At 38.5% G+C, this 27674-nt stretch overlaps 1 protein-coding gene across 4 annotated transcripts in view; it reads right to left on the bottom strand.

The window, feature by feature from the left end:
• Nucleotides 1-405: 405 nt before the first annotated feature.
• Nucleotides 406-27674, bottom strand: part of YTHDF2 (YTH N6-methyladenosine RNA binding protein 2) — a 34608-nt gene continuing 7339 nt past the window's right edge. For all 4 annotated transcript variants that reach the window (XM_042954046.1, XM_042954045.1, XM_042954048.1 and 1 more), the window contains one exon: nucleotides 406-1254. In XM_042954046.1, coding sequence (XP_042809980.1) covers nucleotides 1231-1254 — 24 coding nt within the window. In that variant the 3' untranslated portion in view covers nucleotides 406-1230. The remainder of the gene's footprint in view (nucleotides 1255-27674) is intronic.

Genomic DNA, 27674 nt, shown 5'->3' with positions numbered 1-27674 from the left:
GGATTTATGCTTGGACCTGCATCCACATGAATTACTCTTTAGATAAGCCACATTTCAAATTAAACACTTAGAATCCTTGATACTGGACTCTACCTACTTTGCAAATAAAATTATAAGCTATCTGGCCAGATTTCTACAGGGTTAGACAAGTGCCTGGCACCTAATAAGCACTCACAAATATTTGCTGAATGATTTCCCAATGGCTCTACCTTCTCTGGGAAGCATTATGAATTCTGGCCCACGTTTTTCTTTACAGAGGTCCCGGATACAAAAGCAAACCTGAACTATTTCATTTCAGCAAACTTTCTAAACATAGTTGCCATCTCACCTCTTAAAAGTCCTTACATTCCAAATCTTTCATTAAAGATAGTAGACTCAAATCATACTAATAAATGGTACTAGAAGTGATGCTCAACAGGATCTCACGTTTATTGAGAAGTGATTAATGGTAAAAAGAAAGGCAATGCCCTTTCCTCATTGGCTGAACAAGAAACTGAAGAAACATTCACTACACGTTTTACAATATTTTTCTCTTCCAAAATGCATTTCTGTAAACAAATTTTTACCACTGTTCTTAGCTTTGAAATCAAATTAATCCTGACTTAATCAGTATAATGTACAAGAACAGAAAATTTCTTAGGACTCCTAGTAGTTTACTTTGAGTAACAAAGGGTCAGAGAAAATGAACCACCCTTAAAGACACAACCTTGGGTAACACTGTTAAATTCTCCAAGACAAAAATTCTTCATAAAAATGTTCTTCCAGTTCGGAAGGGGAAAAACCAAATTCCCACTTTCTGGGGTGGAGGCCCAAAATCTTCGAAACTCAAGTGTTCTCCAAGTGCAAATGTCAAAATGGGGAGAGGAAAGGGTTTAAAAATTAGAGAAAACTGTATGCACTTACGGACTTTAAAATCCGAAAAACATAGTAAAAAGACAAAAAAACAAAGCATTATGCTCTGAAATCACAACCAAAGCCAAAATAAAAGGGACATTTTTCACCTAAACTACCTAGAGGGATTTTTTGTTTAGTTTTTTCTTTTTCTTTTTTTTTTCATTTTCCAGTTAAGTCCTATGTCTTTTGTGAAATTCCAATACTTAAACTGCAAGTCTGCAATCGTCTCTGAAGTCAATGAGATTAAGAAAAAAGTCCTAATTCTCTTGAAGGTCATTTTTTTCCTCTTAGGATATGCAGATGCAACCGTTGCTGCAGTCTGTGGAGAACTGCCTTTTATTTGCCACGACCTTGACGTTCCTACAGAGGTTAAAAAAAAATTGAAATCATTAGTTAAAACTTATCTGAACATGCTTAAAAATTAGAACTTTATAAACAATTCAATAGAAATTTAGTTATTTGTGCTAGATAGAATATTCCTTACAAATAAAAACTTTTATTTCCTGTATTTTAAACCAAAGTAGTAACACTCAATCACACCAATTAATAAAAAAAAATGTTTTTGACTTTAAAATTTCTGACATGACTGAGCAGATTTGTTTTCCAACTATAGTTGGTTTAGGCTAATACTTGTCATTTCCCCAAAATATGAACCACTGGAAGTAATTCAAACATAATCAAAAGCCTAAAGAAGGAAAGCAGCATATAAGGAATACTTAAAAAAAAAAAAAAAAAAAAAGAACACCTAACAGTACTAGAGTCATCCTATACTAGTCCTAAGGCTCTAGGCATATTCACAGGTTTCAATTTCCTTCTTTTATGAAATGAGGATACATATCTCACAAGACTGTGGACGAATTAATGGACTGACATACAGAAAGCTCTTAGTCCATAGCAAGAAAGAAAATTATCCTCTTAACCCCTAGGGACAGTTTAAAATCCACTTAGAGACAGAATTTTGAAAATTGACTGCAATACTTAAGTTTTCCCTGAAAAAAATCTACATGCTCATTTCTTAGTAAAAATCATTCTTTATGTGCCTTTCATAAATTTATCCTAAACAGCCTCCCATTTCACACACTACCTCATGTATTAGAATTTTTTAAACTATGATTCAATCCATGTGCCTTTTAAAAGCAAAAACATTAAGAAGCACAAGGCCTGAACTTATTACTTGATTCATCAATCTGTTGGAGTAGAATCAATCATCTGCTCCCATCTACCCCATGGTAAATACGATTCCTACTAAGAACAGCAACTATCACTTATGGGATTCCATGTTCCAGACACTGTACGTAATAATGATCTTCATAACCACCCTGTAAAGGCTATTATTCCTGAGATAAGAAAACTAAAGTTCAAAAAATTTACTTGACCAGGATTACCTAATAAGAACCAAGATTCAAACCTAGGGCTATATACGACTATATAGACTCTTTCTCTACAACAAGTTATTACAAATATTTATATAAAAATCAACAAAGTGAAGCTTTGTGATGAACAGACTACCCCCACCACTAAATTAACCCATAGATATAAAAACAGTATTAAGAGCAGTTATCTTTTTCTTTAAATAGACACTCAGCATAGAGCCCAATGCAGGGCTTGAACTCACAATGCTGAGATCAAGACCTGAGCAGAGATTATGAGTTGGGACACTTAACCCACTGAGCCACCCAGGTACCAAGTTACCTATTTCTGATGTTCCATTTCACATATCTGGAATTCAGGGATAAACTCACCAACATACCAAGATGTGGGATGGATGGATGGATGGATGGATGGATGGATGGATGGATGGATGGAGATTATATAAGTTTTATTTATTTATTTTGAGAGACAGAGTGCGCAGGGTAGGGCAGGGGCAGAGAGAGAATACCAACCAGGCTGTCACTGTCAGTGCGGAGCCTCGTGCGGGGCTCAAACTCACAAACTGTGAGATTATGAACTGAGTCAAAGTCAGAGGCTTAACTAACTGACTGAACCACCCAGGTGCTCCTGGGATATTATTTAAGACATTGTGACATTTCAAATTTAATAAAATAACTCACCCATACACTCCTATCTCTTGAAATTAAACCCAATTCAAGAATAAGAAATTCAGGGGGCGCCTGGGTGGCTCAGTCAGTTGAGCGTCCGACTTCGGCTCAGGTCATGATCTCACGGTCCATGGGTTCGAGCCCCACGTCGGGCTCTGTGCTGACAGCTCAGAGCCTGGAGCTTGTTTCGGATTCTGTGTCTCCCTCTCTCTCTGACCCACCCCCGTTCATGCTCTGTCTCTCTCTGTCTCATAAATAAAACATTAAAAAAAAATTAAAAAAAAAAAAAAAAAGAATAAGAAATTCAGTCCAACACAAAAAAGACCTCAAAAGTTTTGATTCCCCTCATTTTCTTGCCCTTCCTGTATAATCTTCCAAAGTTTTGGTAATAAACATACTGGTTATAATAGGAAATTGCAATTTAAAAAAAAATCTCTGCAGTTGACCAAAGTCAAGCTTTATTGTTTATTTATTTTTGACACAGAGAGAAAGAGACAGAGCATAAGCGGGGGAGGGGCAGAGAGAGAGGGAGATACAGAATCCAAAGCAGGCTCCAGGCTCCGAGCTGTCATGTCAGCACAGAGCCTGACACAGGGCTCAAACTCACGGACTGTGAGATCATGACCTGAGCCAAAGTTGGACGCTCAACTGACTGAGCCACCCAGGCGCCCCGTAAGTCAAACTTTAAACAGCACTTCACTTCTCATTAATTTTAAGCTCATCTACCTGGTTTTATCCTTCATAATTTGGATGGATACGATTTACCTAATAACCTGTCTTCTATTATGGACCAAAATCTACCCTTGGGCTTCAGAAAATCTGGATTTTTCTTTTGTTTTTGTTTTTTAATGTTTATTTTAGAGAGAGACAGAGATACTGCACACGAGCAGGGGAAGGGCAGAGGGAGACACAGAATCTGAAGCAGGCTCCAGGTTCCAAGCTGTCAGCACAGAGCCCAACGTGGGGCTTGAACCCATGAACCCCTTCCTTCCTTGATACTTAACTACCACAGCTTGCACTATCCTTGTAAAATCTGCACCCACAATTAAAAAATTAAATTGCATTATTGTTTTATGTAAAATTAGTCCCAACTCAATCAAGAGCTCCTACAAAAGCAAATAATAGGTCTTCAACTAACCTCACTCACAAACTACTTATGAATTTAGCAATAGGTAACAGGCTACAGCTGACATTTATTTATTTTTAATATTTATTCATTTTTGAGAGAAGAGAAAAACAGAGCATGAGCGGGGGGGGGGGGGGGGGGGGGTGGCAGAGAGAGAAGGAGACACAGGATCTGAAACAGACTCCAGCTCTGAACTGACTCAGCACAGAGCCCAAGGCGGGGCCCGAACCCACGAACCATGAGATCATAACCTGAGCCAAAGTCCAATGCTTAACTGACAGAGCCACCCAAGCACCTTCGCTACAGATGACTTTTAAATAAAATTCTGGTGCTCATCACAAGAAAACAAATCATTAACTACGTCAAGTGACAGATGTTAACTTATTGTGGCAATCATTTATATCTAATCATTACACTGTATACCTTTAAACTAATACAATGTTGTTATGTCAATTACATCTCAATAAAACCAGGAAAAAGAAATTCTGCCTACTATCTCTTATTTTAATATAATGTAACCCCTAGGAATACAAATAAACGTATGTACCCCAAACTGTACTGCTAAATTAGAAAAACTAGAATTTGCTAGGAATGCAAACTGGTACAGCCACTTTGGAAAACAGTAGGAAGGTTCCTCAAAAAATTAAAAATAGACTTACCCTATGAGCCAGCAATTACACTGCTAGGTATTTATCCAAAGGATACAGAAGTGCTGTTTGGAAGGGGCACATGCACCCCAATGTTTATAGCAGCACGACTGACAATAACCAAACTATGGCAAGAGCCCAAATGTCCAGCGACGAATGAATGAATGGATAAAGATATGGTACATATACACAATGAAACATTACTTGGTGATCAAAAGGAATGAAATCTTGACATTTGCAACAACATGGATAGAGCTAGGGTGTATCATGCTAAGCGAAATAAGTCAGAAAAAGACAAATATCATATGATTTCACTCATGTGGAATTTAAGATACAGAATGGATAAATATAAAGGAAAGGAAGCAAAAATAATATAAAAACAGAGGGAGACAAAACGTAAGAGACTCAAATACAGAGAACATACTGAAGGTTGCTGAAGGGGTACTGGGTGGGGGTATGGGCTAAATGGGCAAGGGACATAAGGAGGACACTTGCTGGGATGAGCACTGGGTGTTACAAGTAAGTGATGAATCACTAAATTCTATTCCTGAAATCATTATTACACTATATGTTAACTAACTTGGACTTAAACAACAACAAAAAAAGATATATATATTTGTGTGTGTATACATATCATGTAATCATCAAAAAAAAACCTAGACATTGCTAAATCTGTTTTTTCCTAATACAGTTATATGTAAGTTTATCAGCATGCTTAGTAACAGCATTTACAGTATTTAGTCAGAAGAAACTCAAACCAGCATTTTGCAATTGCACTTACTGCATCATCAGATTTTTAAAACTAGTAAGTCTTTTCTTCTTCATAATGTGCTAAGTCCCACAAATATCTGCTCAGTTTTGCCAAATACAATATAAAACTATTCCTGAATCTTAACTACACAATGATACCAAGAAGGCAAGTACAAACTTCTGTCCTAACGTAAACCTGTATGCCAGGTTTATTTTAAATTACACAAATTACATACAAATACATGACATTAGTGGTCTTAATCTCCTGATCAACATCAAGAAAACATCACACTGATACAATTCAGCAAGCTGAATTAACTGGTGTTCTACTTCCAAATACAGCTTTGATGTATACAAGAAAATTAAGCTTATATATTTACAAATAATAAAGATAACATCCATCTTCTCAGAGATTATAAAGATATTTAAGCATTCACATCACACTACCTTGAAAGTAAAATAAATTTAGCACCAATAAAAAAACAATTCACAGGATTTTAAATACTAGATTTTAAACACATTTTCATTAGGGTGCCTTGCTGGCTCAGTCCGTAGAGTATGCAACTTTGCAATTTTTGATCTTGGGGTTGTGAGTTTGAACCCCATGCTGGGTGTAGAGATTACTTAAAAATAAAAAAAAATAATAATAAATCAAAATTAAATATTTTCATTAAAAAATTATAGATTGGAAACAGAAGCAGTGGAATCTTGCTTGAAGGGCTTCCCACTGCCCAAATCTGTGACAATTAGAGCATTACATAACCTTAATATAATAAGTAAACTATCATAGTAATATCTGAATTAGGCAACGATCAGCAATGGATGCTAAAACTAAAGAGTGAAAATTTGATGAGGAATAAGATGTTTACAATCTCAAACTATTTTCCCAATTAAAAGAAAAATAGCTTTATCCTCGAGAACTTGATGACATTTTAAATAAGTGATCAAAATTAACATTCCCAGTGATGGAATAAACTGTCTTCTAATGTGAGGCACTGAGGACACGAAATCACTTCTGTAATTCCTGCCAGAACCACAATCACGATGTCCATAATGAGGAAACCTTAGACAAACTGAAGGACATCCTGCAAAAATAAACACCATAGGGGCACCTGGGTGGCTCAGTCAGTTAGGCGTCTGACTTCAGCTGAGGTCATAATCTCACCTCAGGTCACGATCTCACTGTTTGTTGGGTTCGAGCCCCGCGTCAGGCTCTGTGCTGACAACTCAGAGCCTGGAGCCTGCTTCGGATTCTGTGTCTCCCTCTCTCTCTGACCCTCCCCCATTCATGCTCTGTCTCTGTCTCAAAAATAAATGTTAAAAAAAAAAAAAAAAAAAAGACCAAAAAGACATGAAAACTAGAAGATTCTGGACTGGAATCTGGACCACTAAAAAATGGCTATCAAGGACATTAAGATTTACTGGTAAAATATAAATAAGATCTGTAGATAACGGTATTGTGTGTCAATGTTAAACTTCCTGATGTTGATAACTGTGCTGTGGTTTTAAGTGCATGTTGTTTTTAGCAATTAAACAGCAAAATATTCAGAAGAAATGGATCTAGCTGCAATTTACTCTCAAATGGTCAGAAAATTACACATGTATCTCCAAAGAGAACAATAAAGTAAATGGGGCAAAACAATACACTGGCAAATCTGGGTGAAGAGTATACAGGCATTTGTGTACTATTCTTGAAATTTCTCGAAGTTTGAAATTATTTCAAAGTAAAGTTAATAAAAATGGGAAGAAAATGACAGTCTTCATTTATTCTTCTGCAAAGAGTGACTACCCTAAAAGTTATGTTTAATAATTCACAAAACTTTGAAATGAGTTTTTCCTGAGACCTACATTGAGTCATTAAACACAGGGTATTTTAGCAAAAATTAAAATAGGGGTGCCTGGCTGGCTCAGTCAACAGAGCATGCAACTCTTGATCTCAGGGTTGTGAATTCAAGCCCCACCCTGGGTGTAGAAATCACTTAAAAATAATAATAATAATTTTTTAAAACCAAAAAGTTTACACCTAGCAGCTTTTTACAAGTCTTTTAGAATGAGAAAAGAAGACAGAGAAGGTTCTAACACAAAGACCATCATATTTCTATACGCTTTTGGACATTAAAACCTTTTAGGCTTCAGGGCACCTGGGCAGCTCAGTTGATTAAGTGTCTGACTCTTAATTTCAGCTCAGGTCATGATCTCGTGGTTTCTCAGTTCCAGCCCCACGTCGGGCTCAGCAGTGACAGTGCACTGTCTTGGGAGCCTGCTTGGGATATTCTCTTTCTCTCCCCCCCCCTTCCCTGTACTCTCTCTCAAAATAAACAAATAAAATAAACTTTAAAAAATAAAAATAAATAAAATAAAACCCTTTAGGTTTCTATAGAAGACTTCTCTTTTACTCTCCGGGGCACCTGGGTGGCTCAGTTTGTTAAGCTTCCAACTTCAGCTGAGGTCATGATCTCCACAGCTTGTGAGTTCAAGCCCCACATCGGGCTCTGTGCTGACAGCTCAGAGCCTGGAGCTTGCTTTGGAGTGTGTGTCTCCCTATCTCTCTGCCCCTCCTCCACTTGTGCTCTCTCTCAAAAATAAGTAAACATTAAAAACAGAAGACTTCTCTTACAGCAGCTTTCACTTTTATGACTATTTCCTATTACCGCTGAGAACAATTCCACTAAATGCTTTGACAATTTATGGTCAAAGGGCTTCACTTGTAAATCAGCTGTATTTATTGACATTTCTAATCAACCAATCCTACCCTAGTAAAAATAAAAAGCAAAGGATGGGGGAACTAGGGAAGTGATGGTGGATATATAATAAAAGGAAGAGAGAAGAGCACATAAAAGCAAAAGGGTCCAACTCCCAGCCAGAATTGCCATGAGCAAAACATACATTTGTCTTGTTGGAACACTCAAACTTTTAACATAAAGATGCTACTGACTCACTGCAGCAGGGAAAGTGGTAAGTCAAGTTGTTTTTCACCCATGGTACTGTCATGTGGAACCTGCCTACCCCTTTTTTTAACCTACTGCTCCTAGAGCCACAGGCTAGACAGTTACAAGGATATCCGTGTTAAGAACAGGCTGAAGCGGTCAGTCGAGGTTAAGCTCTTGCCATGGATTTGCTGTCCACAGAGAGGTAAACCTAAGATCCTCAAGCACAAACACAAAATTAATTATAAAGTCCCAGTTAAACCAGAAAACAGCCCAAATGCTAGAAGGGCAGATACATGCATTCCTAGAGCTTTAGGATATTATGCTGCTAATAAACAAAGAATAGAGGAAAATCGTAGAGCAAGATCTTACTGAATTCACACCCATCCCCAAAATCCCCATTAGGACATTCATTCTAATCTCTGAATCAATCCACCATCTCAACAAGAACAATGAAGAGACTAAAGAAACAGTCTTAAGAAATAAATTTAAATATAGTAAGAAAGTGTAAACCAAGGGAAGAAGTTTCTAGCCCTCAGTATCTGGCCTGCCACTTAAATAGAAGTAACCACGCATCCCTCCTGAGCCCCTCCCCATTTTACATCTACTATTGTAAAACACAAAATTTCCTAAAAATATCCTAAAAGCCACAAGGTGGCAATGTTACTTAAAATCTGCACGTTTGAAAACTCTTCCTAGAATACATATAGATCTTTTTTCCTCCATTTAGCTTAATACCCTTCTCTCATGTTTCTACCACCCCACTCCCTACACTTTTAAGAAGCCATGAAACACAACTGAGGCATATATTTATTTGTTGGTTATGATTTTATTAACTTTAAAATCTGATGTTCACCCCCCAAATTAAATTTACTTATAAGCCCTCAACTGATTTTCCTATGTCCCCAGGGGCCTTGATAGAACAGAAATTTCAGTGTCTCTGGCTGAAAATTAAAAAATGCTGATAGGCTAACATGAAAAAAATGTGATTGTACTAAAATGACTTTTTAAAAAATTTTTTAATGTTTGTTTTTGAGAGACAGAGAGAGAGTGTGCATGTGGGGGAGGGACAGAAAGAGAGGGAGATACAGAATTCAAAGCAGGCTCCAGGCTCTGAGCTGTCAGCACAGAGCCCGATGAGGGGCTCGAACTCACTAAACCGCGAGATCGTGACCTGAGCCAAAGTCAGATGCTTAATGACTGGGCCACCTCGGTGCCCCTATACTAAAATCACTTTTACAGAGACATATACCATATGATTTATTCACTTATATGTAAAATCTAAAAAAACAAAACAAATGAATAAAAAGACAAAAAGCAGAAACAGACCCATAAATACAGACAACAAACTGATGGTTGCCAGAGGGGAGGTGGGAGGAGTAGGCAAATAAGTGAAGGAGACTGATAGTCTTCCAGTTATGGAATGAGTAAGAGGATAAAATGTATGGCAAAAGGAATACAGTCAAATGGTACTATAATAGTCTTGTATGGTGACAGGTGGTAGCCACATTTGTGGTGAGCAGAGTGTAACATATAGACTTGTCTAGTCAAATCACTATGTTGCACTAATGTAACACTGTGTGTCAATTAGACCTAAATTTTAAAAATTTGATAAGAGGGGCGCCTGGGTGGCTCAGTCGGTTAAGCATCCGACTTCGGCTCAGGTCACGATCTCGCCGTCCGTGAGTTCGAGCCCCGCGTCGGGCTCTGAGCTGACGGCTCAGAGCCTGGAGCCTGTTTCCGATTCTGTGTCTCCCTCTCTCTCTGCCCCTCCCCCGTTCATGCTCTGTCTCTCTCTGTCTCAAAAATAAATAAACGTTAAAAAAAAAATTAAAAAAAAAAAAAAATTTGATAAGAAAACAAAAAGTTAAAAAAAAATCACTTTCACGGCTTTATGTGGCTTATGAAATCAACCTTTGTAGTCTGTGGTGCTGTGAATGAGTTAAACGAGCCTAATGACAGTTATATACAATATTCCACCATCTATAGGTGGAGGGAATAAAAATATTTTCCATCAATTTTCCAATTTAAAGCTGAGCTATAGTATTTTATTAAGAATATTTTCTACTGGGCACTGCTGGATGGTTCAGTTGGTAGAGCATGAGACTCTTGATCTCAGGGTTGTAAGTCTGAGCCCCACATTGGGTGTAGACATCACTTAAAAATAAAGTCTTTAAAAAACATATGTATTTTTAAAGATAGATAAATCTTATTCTACCAAAAATATTTACCTTCTACCTTCTCAACCCCTGTTAAGTTTTTACAGGTACAGAAATGTATACTTATTTGGAATGAATTTCTGGGAAATGAGCAACAAGATGAAGTTAATGCCTTAACATTTCCTACTATCAAATTTTTTCAAGACTGCTAATTAGAAGCTGAACTCCTATCCACATTTTACCAAAAGGGTTAGAAGTAAAAAGCCTAGATAATCCACTATATTCAGTACCTGAATAATAAAGCTGACTAATAACAGAACAAAGGGTAAAAGAAATGATACATTAACATTTTTTAGCTTAACTGAAAGTAAAATTAGCAAACACTAGCTCCAAATCAAATGAAATGGTTTGACAGGCTTGATACTCTCTGAACCACTCCTTGGCTTTCCAGTAAAACCTATATTTGAACCGAAACTAATTTCACAATAAAACCAATTTCTCAAAACACTTCAGAATACAATTAAACAAATAAGTTTTTAATAGCTTGTCAAATCCCCTCCTGTTCCCAGTACAAGTATATTTTGCATTCGACAGATAAATTCAGAATGAAGTAGTCATTAGAATATGCTTCCAGCATTCTGATGATATTCCCCAGCTCCACCTCCAAAAATTTCCTGTAACCATCCTCAACACCTCCATTTATACCTCTCTAGTCCAAGCTATGGTCATCTCTCACCTGGAATTTGCCAAACTCTTAACTGACCTCCCTTTTACTCTCATGCCTTCTTCATGTATTCTAAGGGTTGGACCCTAAAATAGAAACTCAGCACTATTAAGTACCATGCTAAAAGTTGTTGAAGAATTTAATGAATGATCTAAAATAAACAAAAGTATGTGCATATATACATACATGTGTATATGCCTAATACCACAAATCACAATCATTCATAGAAGACCTATATGCAAACAATTCATATATAATTTAATCTTAACAACACAATAGTATTATGGTATTTTTCTGATTTTTAAAAAATACTAAGACTCAGAGTTTACTTGCTCTAATCGTAGTGGTAGATACGGTATCAGATCTTCTTCTAGAGTCCTTAGCCTTTCTGCTACTATACATTTGATACATTAACAAGACCACAGAATCTAGGGTTCATGCTCTCTATAAATAGTATCAACCTAATATACACACCTAAATAATTTAAGGCCCACAATATGTAACATACTTTATAGAATCCCTTCCCCCATCTGAAGAAAAAAACTGATCACCTTTAAAAATCAGCCTTGAAACATCTTACTTTGGGCAACTTCAAGATGGCTGGTGGCCACAAAATCTTGTAGTTAAATCTTATCTAACAACTCTCTAAAAAATTAATGTGCCAGGGCACCTAGGTAGCTCAGTCGGTTGAGTGTCTAACTCTTGATTTCGGCCAGAGTCATGATCACACGGTTAGTGAGTCTGGCCCTGAGTTGGGCTCCCCTGCTCTCTTGGCTCTCAAAATAAATATATAAACAAACATTTAAAAAAAAAAAAAAAAGTTTCAGGGCGCCTGGGTGGCTCAGTCAGTTGAGCATCCAACTACTCTTAGTTTCAACTCAGGTCATGATCTTGCAGTTTGTGAGATCGAGTGCAAAGCCTGCTTGGGATTCTCTCCCTCTCTCGCTGTCCTACCGCTTGCGCTCACTCCCAAAATAAACTTAAAAAAAAAAGTTTCATTAAAAAAAAGTTAATGCCCCTTAGAGCCATAATGCCTCTAAAAAGTGGATTATAGCATCAAGTTACAGATGTAGGATATTAAGCCAAAGAGACTGCCACCTTTTAATGAACAAAAAAAAAAAAATAGGCAACTCACTAGAGACTCATAATATTGATAGCTGATTTAAAAAGGGCAGGGATAGGGGCACCTGGGTGGCTCAGTTGGTTGAGCATCCGACTTTAGCTCAGGGCATGATCTCGTGGTCCACAAGTTCAAGTCCCGTTGTCGGGCTCTGTGCTGACAGCTCAGAGCCTGGAGCCTGCTTTGGATTCTGTGTCTCCCTCTCTCTCTGCCCTTCCCCTGCTGAATCTCTCTCTCTAAAATAAATAAAACTTAAAAAAAAAAATTAAAAATGGGCAGGGGTGACTGGGTGGCTCAGTTGGTTAAGCACTGACAGCACAGAGCCTGCTTCAGATTCTCTCTCTTCCTCTACACTCACACACACAGGCTCTCTCTCAAAATAAACTTAAAAAAAAAAAAAAAAAAGGGGGGAAGGCAAACTGGGGTGCCTGAGTGGCTCAGTCAGTTGAGTGACTCTTATTTCAGCTCAGGTCATGATTCCAGAGTCATGGGATTAAGCCCTATATTGGGCTCTGTGCTGAGCATGGAGCCTGCTTAAGATTCTCTTTCTCCCTCTGAACCTCTCCCCAGCTCTCACAGGCTCTCCAAAAAAAAAAAAAAAAAAAAAAAAATTCAATTAAAAAAAAAAATGGGCAAACTGCTCAAAAGATCATCCTTTCAGCCTTAAGACAGACCCCAACCCCAGTACTGAAAGGCACAGCCAGGCTTATCAGACACAGGTGAATTCTAACATTGCTTTTAAAGATAAAGTCTTGAGACAGAGACTTTTGAGGGGGAAGACAGGACTACAATACAAAGAAACTTTAGAAACCAAACTTGGCAGAAAAAAATGCATGAGGAACTTGAGGTAAGAGGCACACAAACCACTGACTAATGATATACATAATCTACAAGTTCTCAAACTTTAAAAATATGAGAGTCACCTACAGAACTGGTAAAATGCAGATTCCAAGGCCTTGGCTCCAAAGATGCTTATTGAGTAGGTGAGAGAGAACAAGAATCTGCAGTTTAAGTATTCACAGATGGTAATTTATGTAAATTGAGAAACTTCTCTTCCATCAACTTTTAATCCCATAAAAAATGCCCAGGAAGCTTACTAAATTAAATTTCTACTTTAGTAAGTCTGGGTGCAGAGCCCAGTTATTAGTATTTTTACAAATACTTTCCAGATGACTCAAATTTGACTGTAAGTAATTATTACCATCTTTGTGTGTATTCTCTGAAGCACTCACATAGGTCCACCCTGCTCCCCTCCTCATCCTTCTACAGGCTTATGGATTCCAAGTAAAGTAACATTTATCATAAATGACTTGAATTACCCAAGAACTTGTCTAGGTGCTTGTTCTGCCTCTCCCACTAAACAGAAATAATCTTGTGGCACCTCAGTGGCTCAGTCATTTGAGTGTCCCAACTTTGGCTCAGGTCATGATCTCACAGTTCGTGGGCTTTGTGCACTGACAGCTCAGAGCATGCTTCAGATTCTGTCTCACTCAGCCCCTCCCACTCATGCTCTCTCAAAAATAAACATAGAGATAATCTTGCAAGTTCATGTACAAAATAAAGAGTGGGGTAGAACAAAACCTTCCAATTCAACTTTATAAGCTTTTCAGTGTACATTATAGCCAGAGCTACTTGTGTTCCTCCTTATTCCCGATGCCTGTCATTAGCAGCAACTTAAACAAGGTTAGAGTAGATCTAATTAGCTCCATTTTGATGCTAGTGATCAGGGAAGTACAGCCTGAGCGCTTAAACAAAGGTTTAAGTTTCAATTAATTATGCTTGCCTCATATACCCACAGAGAGGTGAATGGCATCAGTAGGTAACAGAACATCCTTGTTAGCTTTTAAATGATAAATGTGGGGGCACCTGGCTGGCTCAGTTGGTAGAGCATGCAACTCTTGATCTCAGGGTTGTGAGCTGGAACCCCATATTAAAAAAAAAAAAAAAGACAAATGAAGGAGTGCCTGAGTGGCTCAGTCTGTTAAGTGTCTGGCTTTGGTTCAGGTCATGATCTTACGGTTTGGTTCCTGTGTTCAAACCCCACATTGGGCTCTCTGCTGTCAGTGCAGAACCTGCTTTGGATACTCTGAATCCCTCTATCTGCTCCTCCCCCTGTGCACACCCATGCGCAAGCATGCGCTCTCTCATTCTCTCAAAAATAAACAGAGGGACCTGGGTAGCTCAGTCAGTTAAGCCTCAGACTTCAGTTCAGGTCGTGATCTTGCAGTTTGTGGATTTGAGCCCAGCGCTGGGCTCTGCACTCACTGCTTGGAACCTGCTTCGAATTCTGTGTCTCTCTCTCTGTCTGACCCTCCCCCCCACTTGCACTCTCTCTCTCTCTCTCTCTCTCTCTCAAAAATAAAAAAGATTAAAAAAAATTTTCATATCTAAAAATAAAAAATAAACATAAAAAAATGATAAATGTAAAGATGCAGCAAAGCAGAACAATAAAAGCGCTAGGGCAAAATAAATTCTAGCTCATCTACAACTTAGCTGGTGATCTTGAGGAACTTACACCTTCCTTTTTTTTTTTTTTTTTTTAAGAAACTTCTTTTTAAGTAATCTCTACCCAACGTGGGGGTTGGACCGACAACCCCTACTAGGTCAAGACCTGATCTACTGAATAAGCCAGCCAGGTGCCCAGGAAGTTATACCTTCTAAATTACAAGTTCCCTAACTGTAAAATGAAGATAATCTTATAAAGATTATTACAAGGGATCAGAGACAATATATGAAAAGTGCCTAATACACAGATGTCTAAAATATGGCTAAATATGGGTATATACCTACTAAAGTATTAAGAGGAAAAGGCAAGACAAAATACTATACAGAATATGATTATTATCGTATAAACCACTTGAATAAAATAAAGACAAGGAAAAATGTCAAAACAATAAGTGGTTTCGTCAGAGTAAAGAAATCACAGGTGACTTTTTCCATTTTCTATATGTTTTATAATTTGGTTCTATTTTACAAGAGATAAATGTAAAGGCAAAATTTGCGATTATTAATATAAAACTTGCACACTGCAAATTTTTCACATACAAACATTTTAAAAGTTCTATATGCTACCCATACTCTGTTTACCAAAAAAGTTCACATAAAGTCAAAAAACTTATTAGTAAATCTAATGTGTATTACATAAGTGATATGGCCAAATTTTTAACTTTGACATATATAGTACAAAAGTAAATATCGCATAAGAACCATCAGACCTTATAATAGCAGTGCAAAGGAGTCGGAAAGATTAACTGCCTGCCTCTTCCCTTTCACCACCTACCTTATATAACAGCTGAAACTTGGGGTTTAGACATTTTCTTCCTTCGTTTTTCCACTATCTTTCCTATCCATTCTTCACACCCAACTCAAATCCAGTGTTCCATTAATATGTCTTGACTCTAGCCCTAACTAGTCTTGTTATTCTTCTCTTCTACATTTGGTCTCATATTGTAAAATTAACTTTTTAATATACACTGTCCTGTAGTGCTTCTTTTCTTCTCCCTATAGCTAACTGGAGTTAAATCAGTTCAATTAGGAACTATTTATTCAACAACAGATGAAAAACATTAGGGCACTATTTACTGAACTAGTTATGTTATAGAGAGAAGATGTTGGTCCACAAGAGGTGGCAGCAGCAAGCAAATTTAAACTGAATTACTTGCTTCTGTGGAGAAAGGCAGGAGAGATGATCTGAGTTGATACACTCAAGGCTTTTCTCCTTGCTCATGTGCAGACTTGCAGGATTCAATGGTGAAGAAAAAGATCACTTTTGTTTGCCCTAATTCAGGGAATAGAGCTTTTTCCTCCTCTTCTGCATGAAACTCCTGAACAGTCTGCAGGTAATAGGGTAGTCATACTAGGGCAGTCAAAACCAATGCTGCAGCCTACTCACTTCTTAGGAGATGTAGTCTTCCTCATATCTCCCTCCCCCCAGACTAAACAAACCAACACACCTAAATGATGCTGAAGCTGCAGAAATTTACATTTCTTCAATTTCAAAACAGATCCACCCCAACTTCCATGTACCATCCCTTCATTTAAAAGAATTCATATCGTCCAATAGGTTCCAAATTATGCTTCATAGGGGAGATGTTTTGGAGATCTCCGGGGGCGAGGGGTGGGGGAGCACCAAAAGTTAGCAATTCATGGGGTTTTGAGTAAGGTTTTGTTTGGGAGGAAAAGAAAAATTCACAGCTAAAAAGGTTAAAAATTGTTATGGGACTAATCTTTACTCCTGGCAGGTAAGCACAAGGCTTGCATCTGAGTAATTCTTGGTTTACACTATTCAGAGTAGATAGTAAATGATTATAGAGTTGCTAACTAACCTTATCCCAAAATGGTGATGTTTGGAAAAACAACAGTCCCCTCTGGATCAATCTTTAGCCATATCAAAAAACAAAAACAAAAACAAACAAAAACCAGAATACTATCATTTTTAATACCTAATTGAATTTCAGACATTTTTATATGGTCTAATTTATCATAAGAGCCCATACTAACTATATAAAAACTGGTCTTGGGGCACCCGGTGGCTCAGTTAAGCGTCCAACTTTGGCTCAGGTCATGATCTCACAGTCTGCAAGTTCCAGCCCCATGTCAGGCTCTTTGCTGGCAGTGCAGAGCCTGCTTGGGATTCTCTCCCTGTGCTCCTCCGCGACTTGTGCACATACTCTCTCTAAATAAATAAATAAACTAAAAAAAAAAAAAAAAAAAAAAAAAAAAGGTCTTACTTCCAGCAGCTCAAACTTCACTAAATCTCTTTAAGGCTTGGAACACTTTGTGGGTGGAAAGGAAACAATACAGAAAAAAACAAAAACAAAGTCTGTTGAATGATATATAGACACCAAAACCTTGAAACACCTAACAACAAAGAGCTCTCATGTTACTGATATTCAAGAGAGCCATTGGCATTCCCAATCATCAGTTACCTCTCTGCAGTCTCTGAATAAGTCGATTATACTCCACTGCTCTATTTAACCCATCCTGCAAACTGGGTTATGGGGGTTCTTTCTCTGGCCCTCTTCTCTTACTGTGTGTTGGCTCTAGAACCGGACTGCAGAAACAAGTACAACAGCTCTGCTTTCTCGGCTTACCTGACTTCACAAAGTTATTCTTAATATTATTTTTCTTTTTAATGTTTATTTTTGAGAGAGAGAGCACGTGCACAAGCAGGGGAGGGGCAAAGAGACAAAAGAATCTGAAGCAGGCTCCAGGCTCTGAGCTGTCAGCACAGAGCCCAATGCAGGGCTCAAACCCACAAACCATGAGACCATGACCTGGGCTTAAGTCGGACGGTTAACCAATTGAGCCACCCAGGTGTCTCCAAAGTTATTCTTTTTTGTGCTTCAGTGTCTTTATCTGCAGAATCAGATAGTTGTACCTACCTCATAATAATTAAATGAAAACTTACAAATATGTAAATTAATCAGGACAGATGTATGCTTGATATTGTATAGTGTTCAATTTCAGCCATTGTTTTTATTACCAATATTCTTAAATAATCTTAAACTCTTTCATGCCTTTAGCTATACTGAGGTCTATAAATACAAATTTCCATCAACAGTTTTCTCTCCTGAGCTCCAGACCCTACCATTACCTTATTGTCCCCCACAGGTACCCCAAACACTATTTCCAACAACCAACACATCTCCAAACCCCTAACCTTAACCTGGTGCTCATCCTATATTCTCTATTTTTTTTTTTTTTTTTTTTTTTTTGCAGTAACTACTCAGCAAACAGGTCAACATTCTTCAAATCCACCTTTCCATCCTTATTGGGTCTTTTTCTTCCAAACTATTATAAAAGCCTCTGATTTGGTCTTTGAGTCACCTACACCTATCATATAATAGATGAGTTTACATAAGGTGCTAAACTAAGTTTCCATTTCTCTATTTGTACATATAGGATATTGCCTTCCAGGGTTGGCATGAGCATTAGAAGACTATGAAAGTGGCTAACAAAAGCAGTACTCAATAAGTAGTTCACCCTTCTGATCCAAACTAACTCCACATTAACTATCATCCCTTACAATCCAACTAACTATAAAATAAAAATCCAAAGCCCTTCCAATATACTATTGGGCTCAACCAACCTCTCCAGCTTTATCACTTATCATTCTTTTCCACATTAGACTTCTCATTACTCTGAGAACATAACCTAAGCATTCATGAGATCATGTTTATAAACACGATGTCTCCTTTTCCTAGAATGTCTTTCTTCCTACTTCTCTACCTGGCAAACTCCATATACCACATAATGGTCATGGTCTTTGGGGGATAGAGGCTTCTGTGTCTATTCAAGTGTAGTTCCAACATTTTCATTTATCATTAAGACAAAAATGAAACAAAAACAGGGGTGCCTGGGCAGCTCAGTCAGTTAAGCGTCCAACTTCAGCTCAGGTCATGATCTCATGGTTCGTGAGTTCGAGCCCCACATCAGGCTCTGTGCTGACAGCTCAGAGCCTGGAGCCTGCTTCAATTTCTGTGTCTCCTTCTCTTTCTGCCCCTCCCTCACTCATGCTCTCTTAAAAATGAACATTAAAAAGAAAAAAATGAAACAAAAACATGTCAGAACTTCACTAGTTCATCAATGATTTGAGTAACTTCTCTGCCAAACTGGATAATAATTTTCAAATTCTGGAAGAGTATTTCCTCAAATTCTTTGTGTTATTCGAAATATGTCAGAGCTACAGACATGACATGCTTAATTTAATCTGTATTCATATTTTCTCTATCACTGTAAGGCTAGACAACTTAAAAAAAACAAGCCCTGATATGTATATATAGCATTTCCCAATTTTCATGGTGTAAGTAACATGGCATATTTCAAGCTACCAATGTTGACACCCCTGAATGTGGGGTTGAGAAGAGATGTGCAATTGCACAGTATCATATATTGATACAACAGATGTAAATAACCTCAAGAATTTGGTTATAGATTTGAGTATTAGTTTGAATAGTAACAGTGGCATTCTAAGTTTATGTTGTTTAATTTTAATTTTTATTATAAACCAGTTTATAATGCATTTAATGTAAATACAAAGGCATTTAGGGGCGCCTGGGTGGCTCAGTCGGTTAAGCATCTGACTCCGGCTCAGGTCATGATCTCACGGCTCGTGAGTTCGAGCCCCGTGTCGGGCTCTATGCTGACAGCTCAGAGCTTGGAGCCTGCTTCGGATTCTGTGTCTCCCTCTCTCTCTCTCTGCCCCTTCCCTGCTTGTGCGCGCTCACTCTCTCTCTCTTTCAAAAATAAATATTAAAAGGGGCACCTGGGTGGCGCAGTCGGTTAAGCGTCCGACTTCAGCCAGGTCACGATCTCGCGGTCCGTGAGTTCGAGCCCCGCGTCAGGCTCTGGGCTGATGGCTTGGAGCCTGGAGCCTGTTTCCGATTCTGTGTCTCCCTCTCTCTCTGCCCCTCCCCCGTTCATGCTCTGTCTCTCTCTGTCCCAAAAATAAATAAAAAACGTTGAAAAAAAAAAAAAAAATATTAAGGGGCGCCTGGGTGGCTCAGTTGGTTGAGCATCCGACTTCAGCTCAGGTTATGATCTCACGGCTCGTGAGTTCGAGCCCCACGTTGGGCTCTGTGCTGACAGCTCAGAGCCTGGAACCTGCTTCGGATTCTGTGCCTCCCTCTCTCTCTGCCCCAACCCACTCGCACTCTCTCTCAAAAATAAACATTAAAAAAAATTTTTTAATACAAAGGCATTTAATCTTTTAATACAATGTATTTAAAATTTTATGTCATTTAATAATGACTTTTTAAAAACTAATGTTTAACAGCCAGCTTACTAAAATTCTTGAAAGCTAAATTTAACTTACAATTAGCCAGCCCCAGCACATCACTGACCTAACTGAAATATCAATTCCACCACTTATTAAGCTATGAGACCTTACATAAATAACCTCTTTGAGCCTCTTCATCTAAAATGAGAATATACTAAACTTTTATGTGCACTATGTGCCAAGAACTGTGCTATCATCTGAGTGCTTATTACTCATTCTATTTGACATGGTTCAAATGCTATTTCCAAACACCTAGGTGGCTCAGTTAAGCATCCAACTCTTGATTTCGGCTCAAGTCATGATCTCACATTTGTGAGATAAAGCCCCACGTTGAGTTCTGCACTGGGCATGGAGCTGCTTGAGATTCTCTCCCCCTATGCCCCACTCCCCCACTCATACTCTATCATGCTCTATCTAAAAAAGTTATTTTCTCTATGAAGCCTTCTTTAATTTCCCTCATTTATCACTCTCTTCAGAAAGCTATTTTTTCATTCCTCTACTATAGCTAATATCCCATATTTTATCCATTCTGTTGTCCTCCTAACAACACTGTCTGGTCCTAAAGCAAAGATGGTGCCTTGTTTATCAATTAACACAAATATTTGCTCAAAGAGATCCAAATTCAGTGTCATCTATTCTCTTCTAGTGCTCCTTTAAGAAAGCTGCGGAGGGGCGCCTGGGTGGCGCAGTCGGTTAAGCGTCCGACTTCAGCCAGGTCACGATCTCGCGGTCCGTGAGTTCGAGCCCCGCGTCAGGCTCTGGGCTGATGGCTCGGAGCCTGGAGCCTGTTTCCAATTCTGTGTCTCCCTCTCTCTCTGCCCCTCCCCCGTTCATGCTCTGTCTCTCTCTGTCCCAAAAATAAATAAAAAACGTTGAAAAAAAAAAAAAAAAGAAAAAAAAAGAAAGCTGCGGAAAGGCATTTTATCTATCCACAAAGTAAGGAAGGTGATGAGTAACACAAACAGAATTTCTTCAACCCTTTCGGCAAAGACAGATAAACTTATCTGCAAAACAGAAGTAGATATAAATGGCCTTAGAATTTTACAAAAAGTTCAGGTTTGCTACCCCATTAAAACAGGGTGCCTGGCATCTGAAGAGGCGATTTAAGCCAGTGGTGGAGCAGAGAAATACTAAATGGAAAGGACCAATACACCATGGGTATTTATTCATATTTATTTAATACGAAAACATATTTGGCTAAAGTGATATTTTCTTTCTTTTATGTCACAAGTTTTACTTACATATTTTAAATTTTTTTCTAAAGTTAAAAATGGAGGGGCGCCTGGGTGGCTCAGTCGGTTAAGCATATGACTTCAGCTCAGGTCACGCATGACCTCTTGGGTTCAGGAGTTCAAGTCCCATGGCGGGCTCTGTGCTGACAGATAGCTCAGAGCATGGAGCCTGTTTCTGATTCAGTGCCTCTCTTTCCCTTTGTCCCTCCCCAACTTGTGCACGCGCGCGTGCTCTCTCTCACAAAAATAAACATTTAAATAAATAATAATAAAATAAGTTAAAAATGGAGCAGGGTGCCTGGCTGGCTCAGTAGGTGGAGCACATGACTCTTGATCTCAGGGTCATGAGTCTGAGTCCCACGTGGGGTGCAGAGATTACTTAAAAAAATAACTTTAAAAAAATTTTTTAAAAAAATAAAAAGAAAAGAATTTGGAGCCAAGGTTGCTTGCTTCAAATATTTCCCAAGGGATTAAATGCCCAAATCAAAGAATTAGGGAGGAAAAAGATGGCCACAAAGAAAAAAAAAAAAAACTTCCTTATAAAGACAAGCATTACTTGCACCAACACCACAGGAAAACTACTTTTAAGAAAAAGGAAACAGGGGCATCTGGGTGGCTCAGTTGGTTGAGCGACCAACTTCGGCTCAGGTCATGATCTCATGGTTCACGGGTTTGAGCCCCACATCAGGCTCGCTGCTGTCGGCCTGTCAGCACAGAGCCCACTTCTGTCTCCCTCTCTCTGCCCCTCCCCTGCTTGCACCCTTCAAAAAATAATATTAAAAAAAAAAAAAAAGAAAGAAACATGTCTCTTAAATAATCACTTCTATATTTTTTTAGTAAGTCTTCAGTATGTGGGCGCCTGGGTGACTCAGTAGGCTAAGCGTCCGATTCTTGATTTCAGCTTAGGTCATGATTTCACGGTTGTGGGTTCGAGCCCCACTTGGGGCTCTGCACTGTGTGTGAGGCCTGATTAGGATTCTCTCACTCCCTTTCTCTCTGCTCCTCCCCAGCACATACACACTCTCTCTCAAAAAAGTAAAAATAAACTTAAAATTCAAAAAAAAAAAAAAAAAAAAAGGCTTTAGTATGTTTTAGGGGCACCTGGGTGGCTCTGTCGGTTAAGTGTCCCACTCTTGATTTCAGTTCATGGTGGTGAGATCGAGCCCCATGTTTTCCATTCTGGGCGTGGAGCCTCTTTAAGATTCCCTCTCCCTCTCTGACTGCCCCTCCCCCTCACACACACATATGAACACTCTAAAAAAACCCAAAAACTTAAAAAAAAAAAAAAAAAAAGGTCCTGGAGTGCCTGGGCGGTTCAATCGATTAAGTGTCTGCGTTAGGCTCAAGTCATCTCACCGTGGTTCATGGGTTTAAGCCCCGCATCAGGCTCTGCTGACAGTGCAGAGCATGCTTCTGATGCTGCCTCCCTCTTTCTCTCTGCCCCTCCCTCACTCTCTCTAAAAAACAAACATTAGGGGCACCTGGATAGGTCAGTAAGTTTAGTGTCAAACCTCAGCTCAGGTCATGATCTCGTGGTTCATGAGTTCTCGCCCCGCGCTGGGCTCTGTGCTAACAGCTCAGAGCCTGGAGCCTGCTTCAGATTCTGTCTCCCCCTCTCTCCCTGCCCCTCCCCTGCTCGTGCGGTCTCTCTCTCTCTCTCTCAAAATTAAACATAAAAAAATTTTTTTAATAAAAAAAATAAACATTAAAAAAAGTTTATAAAAAATAAACCTTTAGTATTGTTTTAGATAACTTTTTCATTAATACTAATACAGTAACTATATTAAAGATAACCATCCACATACCTTATCTGTGCTAAGATTTACTGGAAATCTACCAATCTTTTCTGTCATTCATGTCCTTCTAGCCTTAAGACCTTTATTCTTTTTATAAGTAATAAATATTTAGGTCAAAAATTATAGAACAGAAATAACCTTCCTAAAAAGACCTGTTTAGGAGCATCAATTCCTCTCCGTGAATTTCACACGTTATCTTGGGCTGGCTAACCTTACCCTGGGTTTATCTGGTTAGACTATTCCACATATAAACTTTCTTTACAATGTATCTAATTAAAGTTCTTTTGGTCCCTTCTTGAAACCCTCTTGTGACTAAGAACTCCATTTTTAGAAAGTTCTCCCTTTTATTTACAAAACTCTTCCCATAACCTCTATCCATTGGTTCTGGTGCTGTTTTCTGGCTTGGAGAATAAACCTACAAAGTTGTGGGATTTTGTCTGTTTGTTTGTTTAAGTAAGCAACATAAGCCTTGAACTCATGACCCTAAGATGAGGAGTCACATGCTCTACCAACTGAGCCAGGCACCCCTAAACCTACTGGTCTTAAAAGTATATGGGGCGCCTGGGTGGCGCAGTCGGTTAAGCGTCCGACTTCAGCCAGGTCACGATCTCGCGGTCTGTGAGCGGTCTGTGAGTTCGAGCCCCGCGTCAGGCTCTGGGCTGATGGCTCGGAGCCTGGAGCCTGTTTCCGATTCTGTGTCTCCCTCTCTCTCTGCCCCTCCCCCGTTCATGCTCTGTCTCTTTCTGTCCCAAAAATAAATAAAAAAACGTTGAAAAAAAAAATTAAAAAAAAAAAAAAAGTATTTGATTACACTTATCCTATTCCCCTTCCAAATCATCTCTTCTAAGCACACTAAGGCATCTGATGAGAAATACGATAATGTGTATGAAACACATCACTGGAAAAAGTAAGCTGCTAGTATTTAGTAATGGCATCTATTACCATATACTCGTTCACCTTTACTTCTACAAGCTCCCCATTGCCTTCCATGCAAAGCTAACATCAAGGAGAGCATGGGCTGGTATATGGAATTGTTGCATCACTATGCTGTACACCTGAAACTAATACAACACTGTACATGAACTGGAATTAAAATAAAAACTTAAGAAAAAAGTAACATCAATGAGTTTCTGATTCAAATTAGGTCTTATTCTTTCTTTTAAACTCTAGAATTTAAGCCAACTTTGTACCTGACTCAGTAAGTTCCTTCTATATCAAACTAACTGCATAAACATTTCATTCAACTTCCTTCTCCTCATCTCCAACAAACTTCCATTGTAGGGAAACCCACTCCACAAATACCAATTAGACTAGCTCTTGGACTGTACAGGACTTCTTGTTCCAAGTTATTATCTATACAGTGTCATAGACGTGAGCTGTCCTGAATCTGTGTTCATTCTTCCCCAAACATCTCTGGCAACCTTCTATACATCTTTGAAGGCTCAGCTCAAAAGTCACCTCTTCCAGGATTCTTCTGGGACCAATCCACCTATATACCCCAGGCTGGGTTAGACAATCGTCAAGCTTCCAAATTGGCATTCTGTGCATATCTTGAGAAAAATACTGTTTTGTACAGTTACCTGTCATGAGTATAAGGCTCCCTGACAACACACTCCTGCTTTCTCAGTAATATCTAGCACAGAGTAAAAAATTGTTCAAAGAAAAGGCAAATAGCTTCATCTCAATTCTTAAACAGCATAATGAATCTTAAATATATCCAAACACATTCCAAGTCACTATTTTTAGGTCTTCTGCTTGAAAATAGGAATAACTCTAGAAGTATTTAAGAAATCCTGCTATTTTTATTTAATAACAACGAAATTTTTAAAAATACATACCTTGAGCCATTGTCACTATAATCACATCTTCTCTAGATCTATTTCTCTCCCATTAGCTTTCCAATTATTCAGAAAAATCATTTACCCAAGTGCCTGATTAAATCTAACACGAGGCCAGGCTTTAAAACTTTTTTTTTTTTTTAAGTTTATTTATTTTTGAGACAAAACGAAGACAGAGAATCCCAAGCAGGCTCCGTGCTATCAGCACAGAGCTTGATACTGGGCTTGAACTCAAGAACTGTGAGATTATGACCTGAGCTGAAGTCAAGAGTCAGACGCTTAACAGACTGAGCCACCTAGGCACCCCAGGGGCTAGGCTTTAAGAAAATTATGCAGTCCTTGTTCCCCTCTACTCTTCCTACTTTTACCTACAGTTGAAAGACTAGACATACAAGACAAATATTAAACTATTATGAAGCTTATAAAAAAACATTATCGCTTATGCAAGGAGTAACTCTCCCTTTATGCCAGACTATTCTAAAGTTGAAATAAAGAAGTTAACTCACTGTCTTCTTTTGACAGTGATTCTTTCAAAATTTTCAAAAAGAAAAAGCCCCATATGGCAATATACAGCACAGCCAAGACCTTCAAGAGCATACACCCTTTGACCCAACAATAACACTAAAGGACAAGTGTAAATCAGTATTTATATCATGGATGTTCACTGCAGTGTTATTTCAGCTGGAAAAAAATATAAAGACGCTGACAAACCTAACAATTAAGGATTGGAAAATTATAATAAATCTATGATAGAATATTATGAAGCCATCAAAAGTGATGTCACAGAAGAATATTTAACAATTAAGGAAAAGTTCTAAATAATTGCAGAAAGCAGGTTACGAAATAGTATCTGAAGTATACAAAATAAACAACACATGGAAAATGTCACTAAAAGCTGCTCAAGTTTCAAGCCATAGATCCAGTGCTTGAAGTTTCTATACTACTGAAGTAGATCATGGAACAGAACAAGTCAGTAATACTAGGCAAAAATGGCTATGGTTCTGCTTCAGTGTGTTCTGCCAAGATACATGCCCAATCATGGAACTTTAGAATAGCTGTGACATCATCTTCAGGATGAAGCTTAAGTATTTCTCTACTTATTGAGTTACCATGCCCATCTGGCACAATTTTTTGCAATCTTGTAAATAACACAAAGGTGCACATACAAACACCCTAACTAAAGGAGTCTACTGCCTCAATGAGCTATCAGTTTCACTCTCATGAAACTTGTTTTGTATTGGAAGCCTAATAAAGACTGGCTTTAGAGTCAGTTATGTAAGGATGTTAAGGATAACAGCGGGCAAGAGAAGGCAATACTGACTGAAACGGTAACTGGGTTTAGAAGCAATCATAGGGACCTTCCTGAAACCCCAGCAATCTCTTCTCACAAAAGGTAAACTAAAAAGTAATCTCACGCAAGTATAATCGAAGCTTTTTTTTGTTTGTTTTTACTTTTGGTGGTTTGTTCACTAACCTGAGAACAATTAGTATACTCATTCATCAAAAGTCTTTATGGAATAGCTTTAAGACTGATCCATTAATCGGCTAAACAAAGACGCTAAACCTTGATTATTATTACTCACTGTGAAAACATCCCAACACTGGTCAATTCCAATTTGTGAATCTTACACCTCCTTATGAAGTTCAATTATTATTCACTGAACCACTCAAGTGAATTTAATACAAATACAAACCTGATTGAAAGTTTACATAAATTAACAGCCCTTAAATTTGCTACTTCATTTTTTTTTTTTTAATGTTTATTTTAAGAAAGAAAAAGCATGTGCAAGCAAGGAGAGGGGCAAAGAGAGGGAGAGAGAGAATGCCAAGCAGGCTCCACACGATCAGTGCAGAGCCTGACCTGGGGCTCAACACCACCCCCACAATCCTCAAGATCATGACTTGAGTCAGATGCTCAACTGACTGGGGTCACCCAGGCACCCCTGCTACTTCATTTTTAAACCCAAGCTTCTCCACTAGTTCTAACACCTACAGGTTGATCTTATTATCTATGCTGTACATTCCTGAAAACATTGAAATCTTTGCTTTCCTACTTTTTAAAATATATTTTTTTTGAGAGAGCGCATACACATGAGTGGGGGAGGGGCAGAGCGCAAGGGGGACAGAGGATCTGAAGCCGGCTCTCTGCTGACAGTGGAGAGCCTGATGTGGGGCTCTCTCACAAACCGTGAGATCATATCCTGACCTGAAGTTGGACACTTAACCGACTGAGCCATGTAGGTGCCCCTGCCTTCCTATTTTTAATCACAAGATGTAGACAGAACGTGCAGATATATGCAAGCAGATTTATAATACGGGATTGATACTATGCATGTTTTGAGTGGTTAAACTAAGCACCTGAATGGCCCTCACAAACAATAATAATCTGCTGTGTCAATACATGATGCTTAAAAGGCCTCCCTTCCTTGTTCCTCTAGATTCAGAAGTCAGTTAAAACATCTTTTGAGCCTTTCACATGCCCTAGCAAAACTAATCAGTAAACTATCTTTCTACAAGATGAGGGCAGGTTTTAAGTTACACTGTTAAAGTTTGGGGAAGGGAAGAGAATTTAAAGGACAAAAAAAGGAGTGTTTTTTTTTTCTGACAGGCAACTTTTCAGTAATGTGGTTCTGTATCCCCAA

Source organism: Panthera leo, chromosome C1 (assembly GCF_018350215.1).
Source record: "Panthera leo isolate Ple1 chromosome C1, P.leo_Ple1_pat1.1, whole genome shotgun sequence".
Lineage (NCBI taxonomy): Eukaryota > Metazoa > Chordata > Mammalia > Carnivora > Felidae > Panthera > Panthera leo.
The sequence above is the reverse complement of the archived record's forward strand: the minus strand, read 5'-3'. Positions and strand labels throughout refer to the sequence as shown.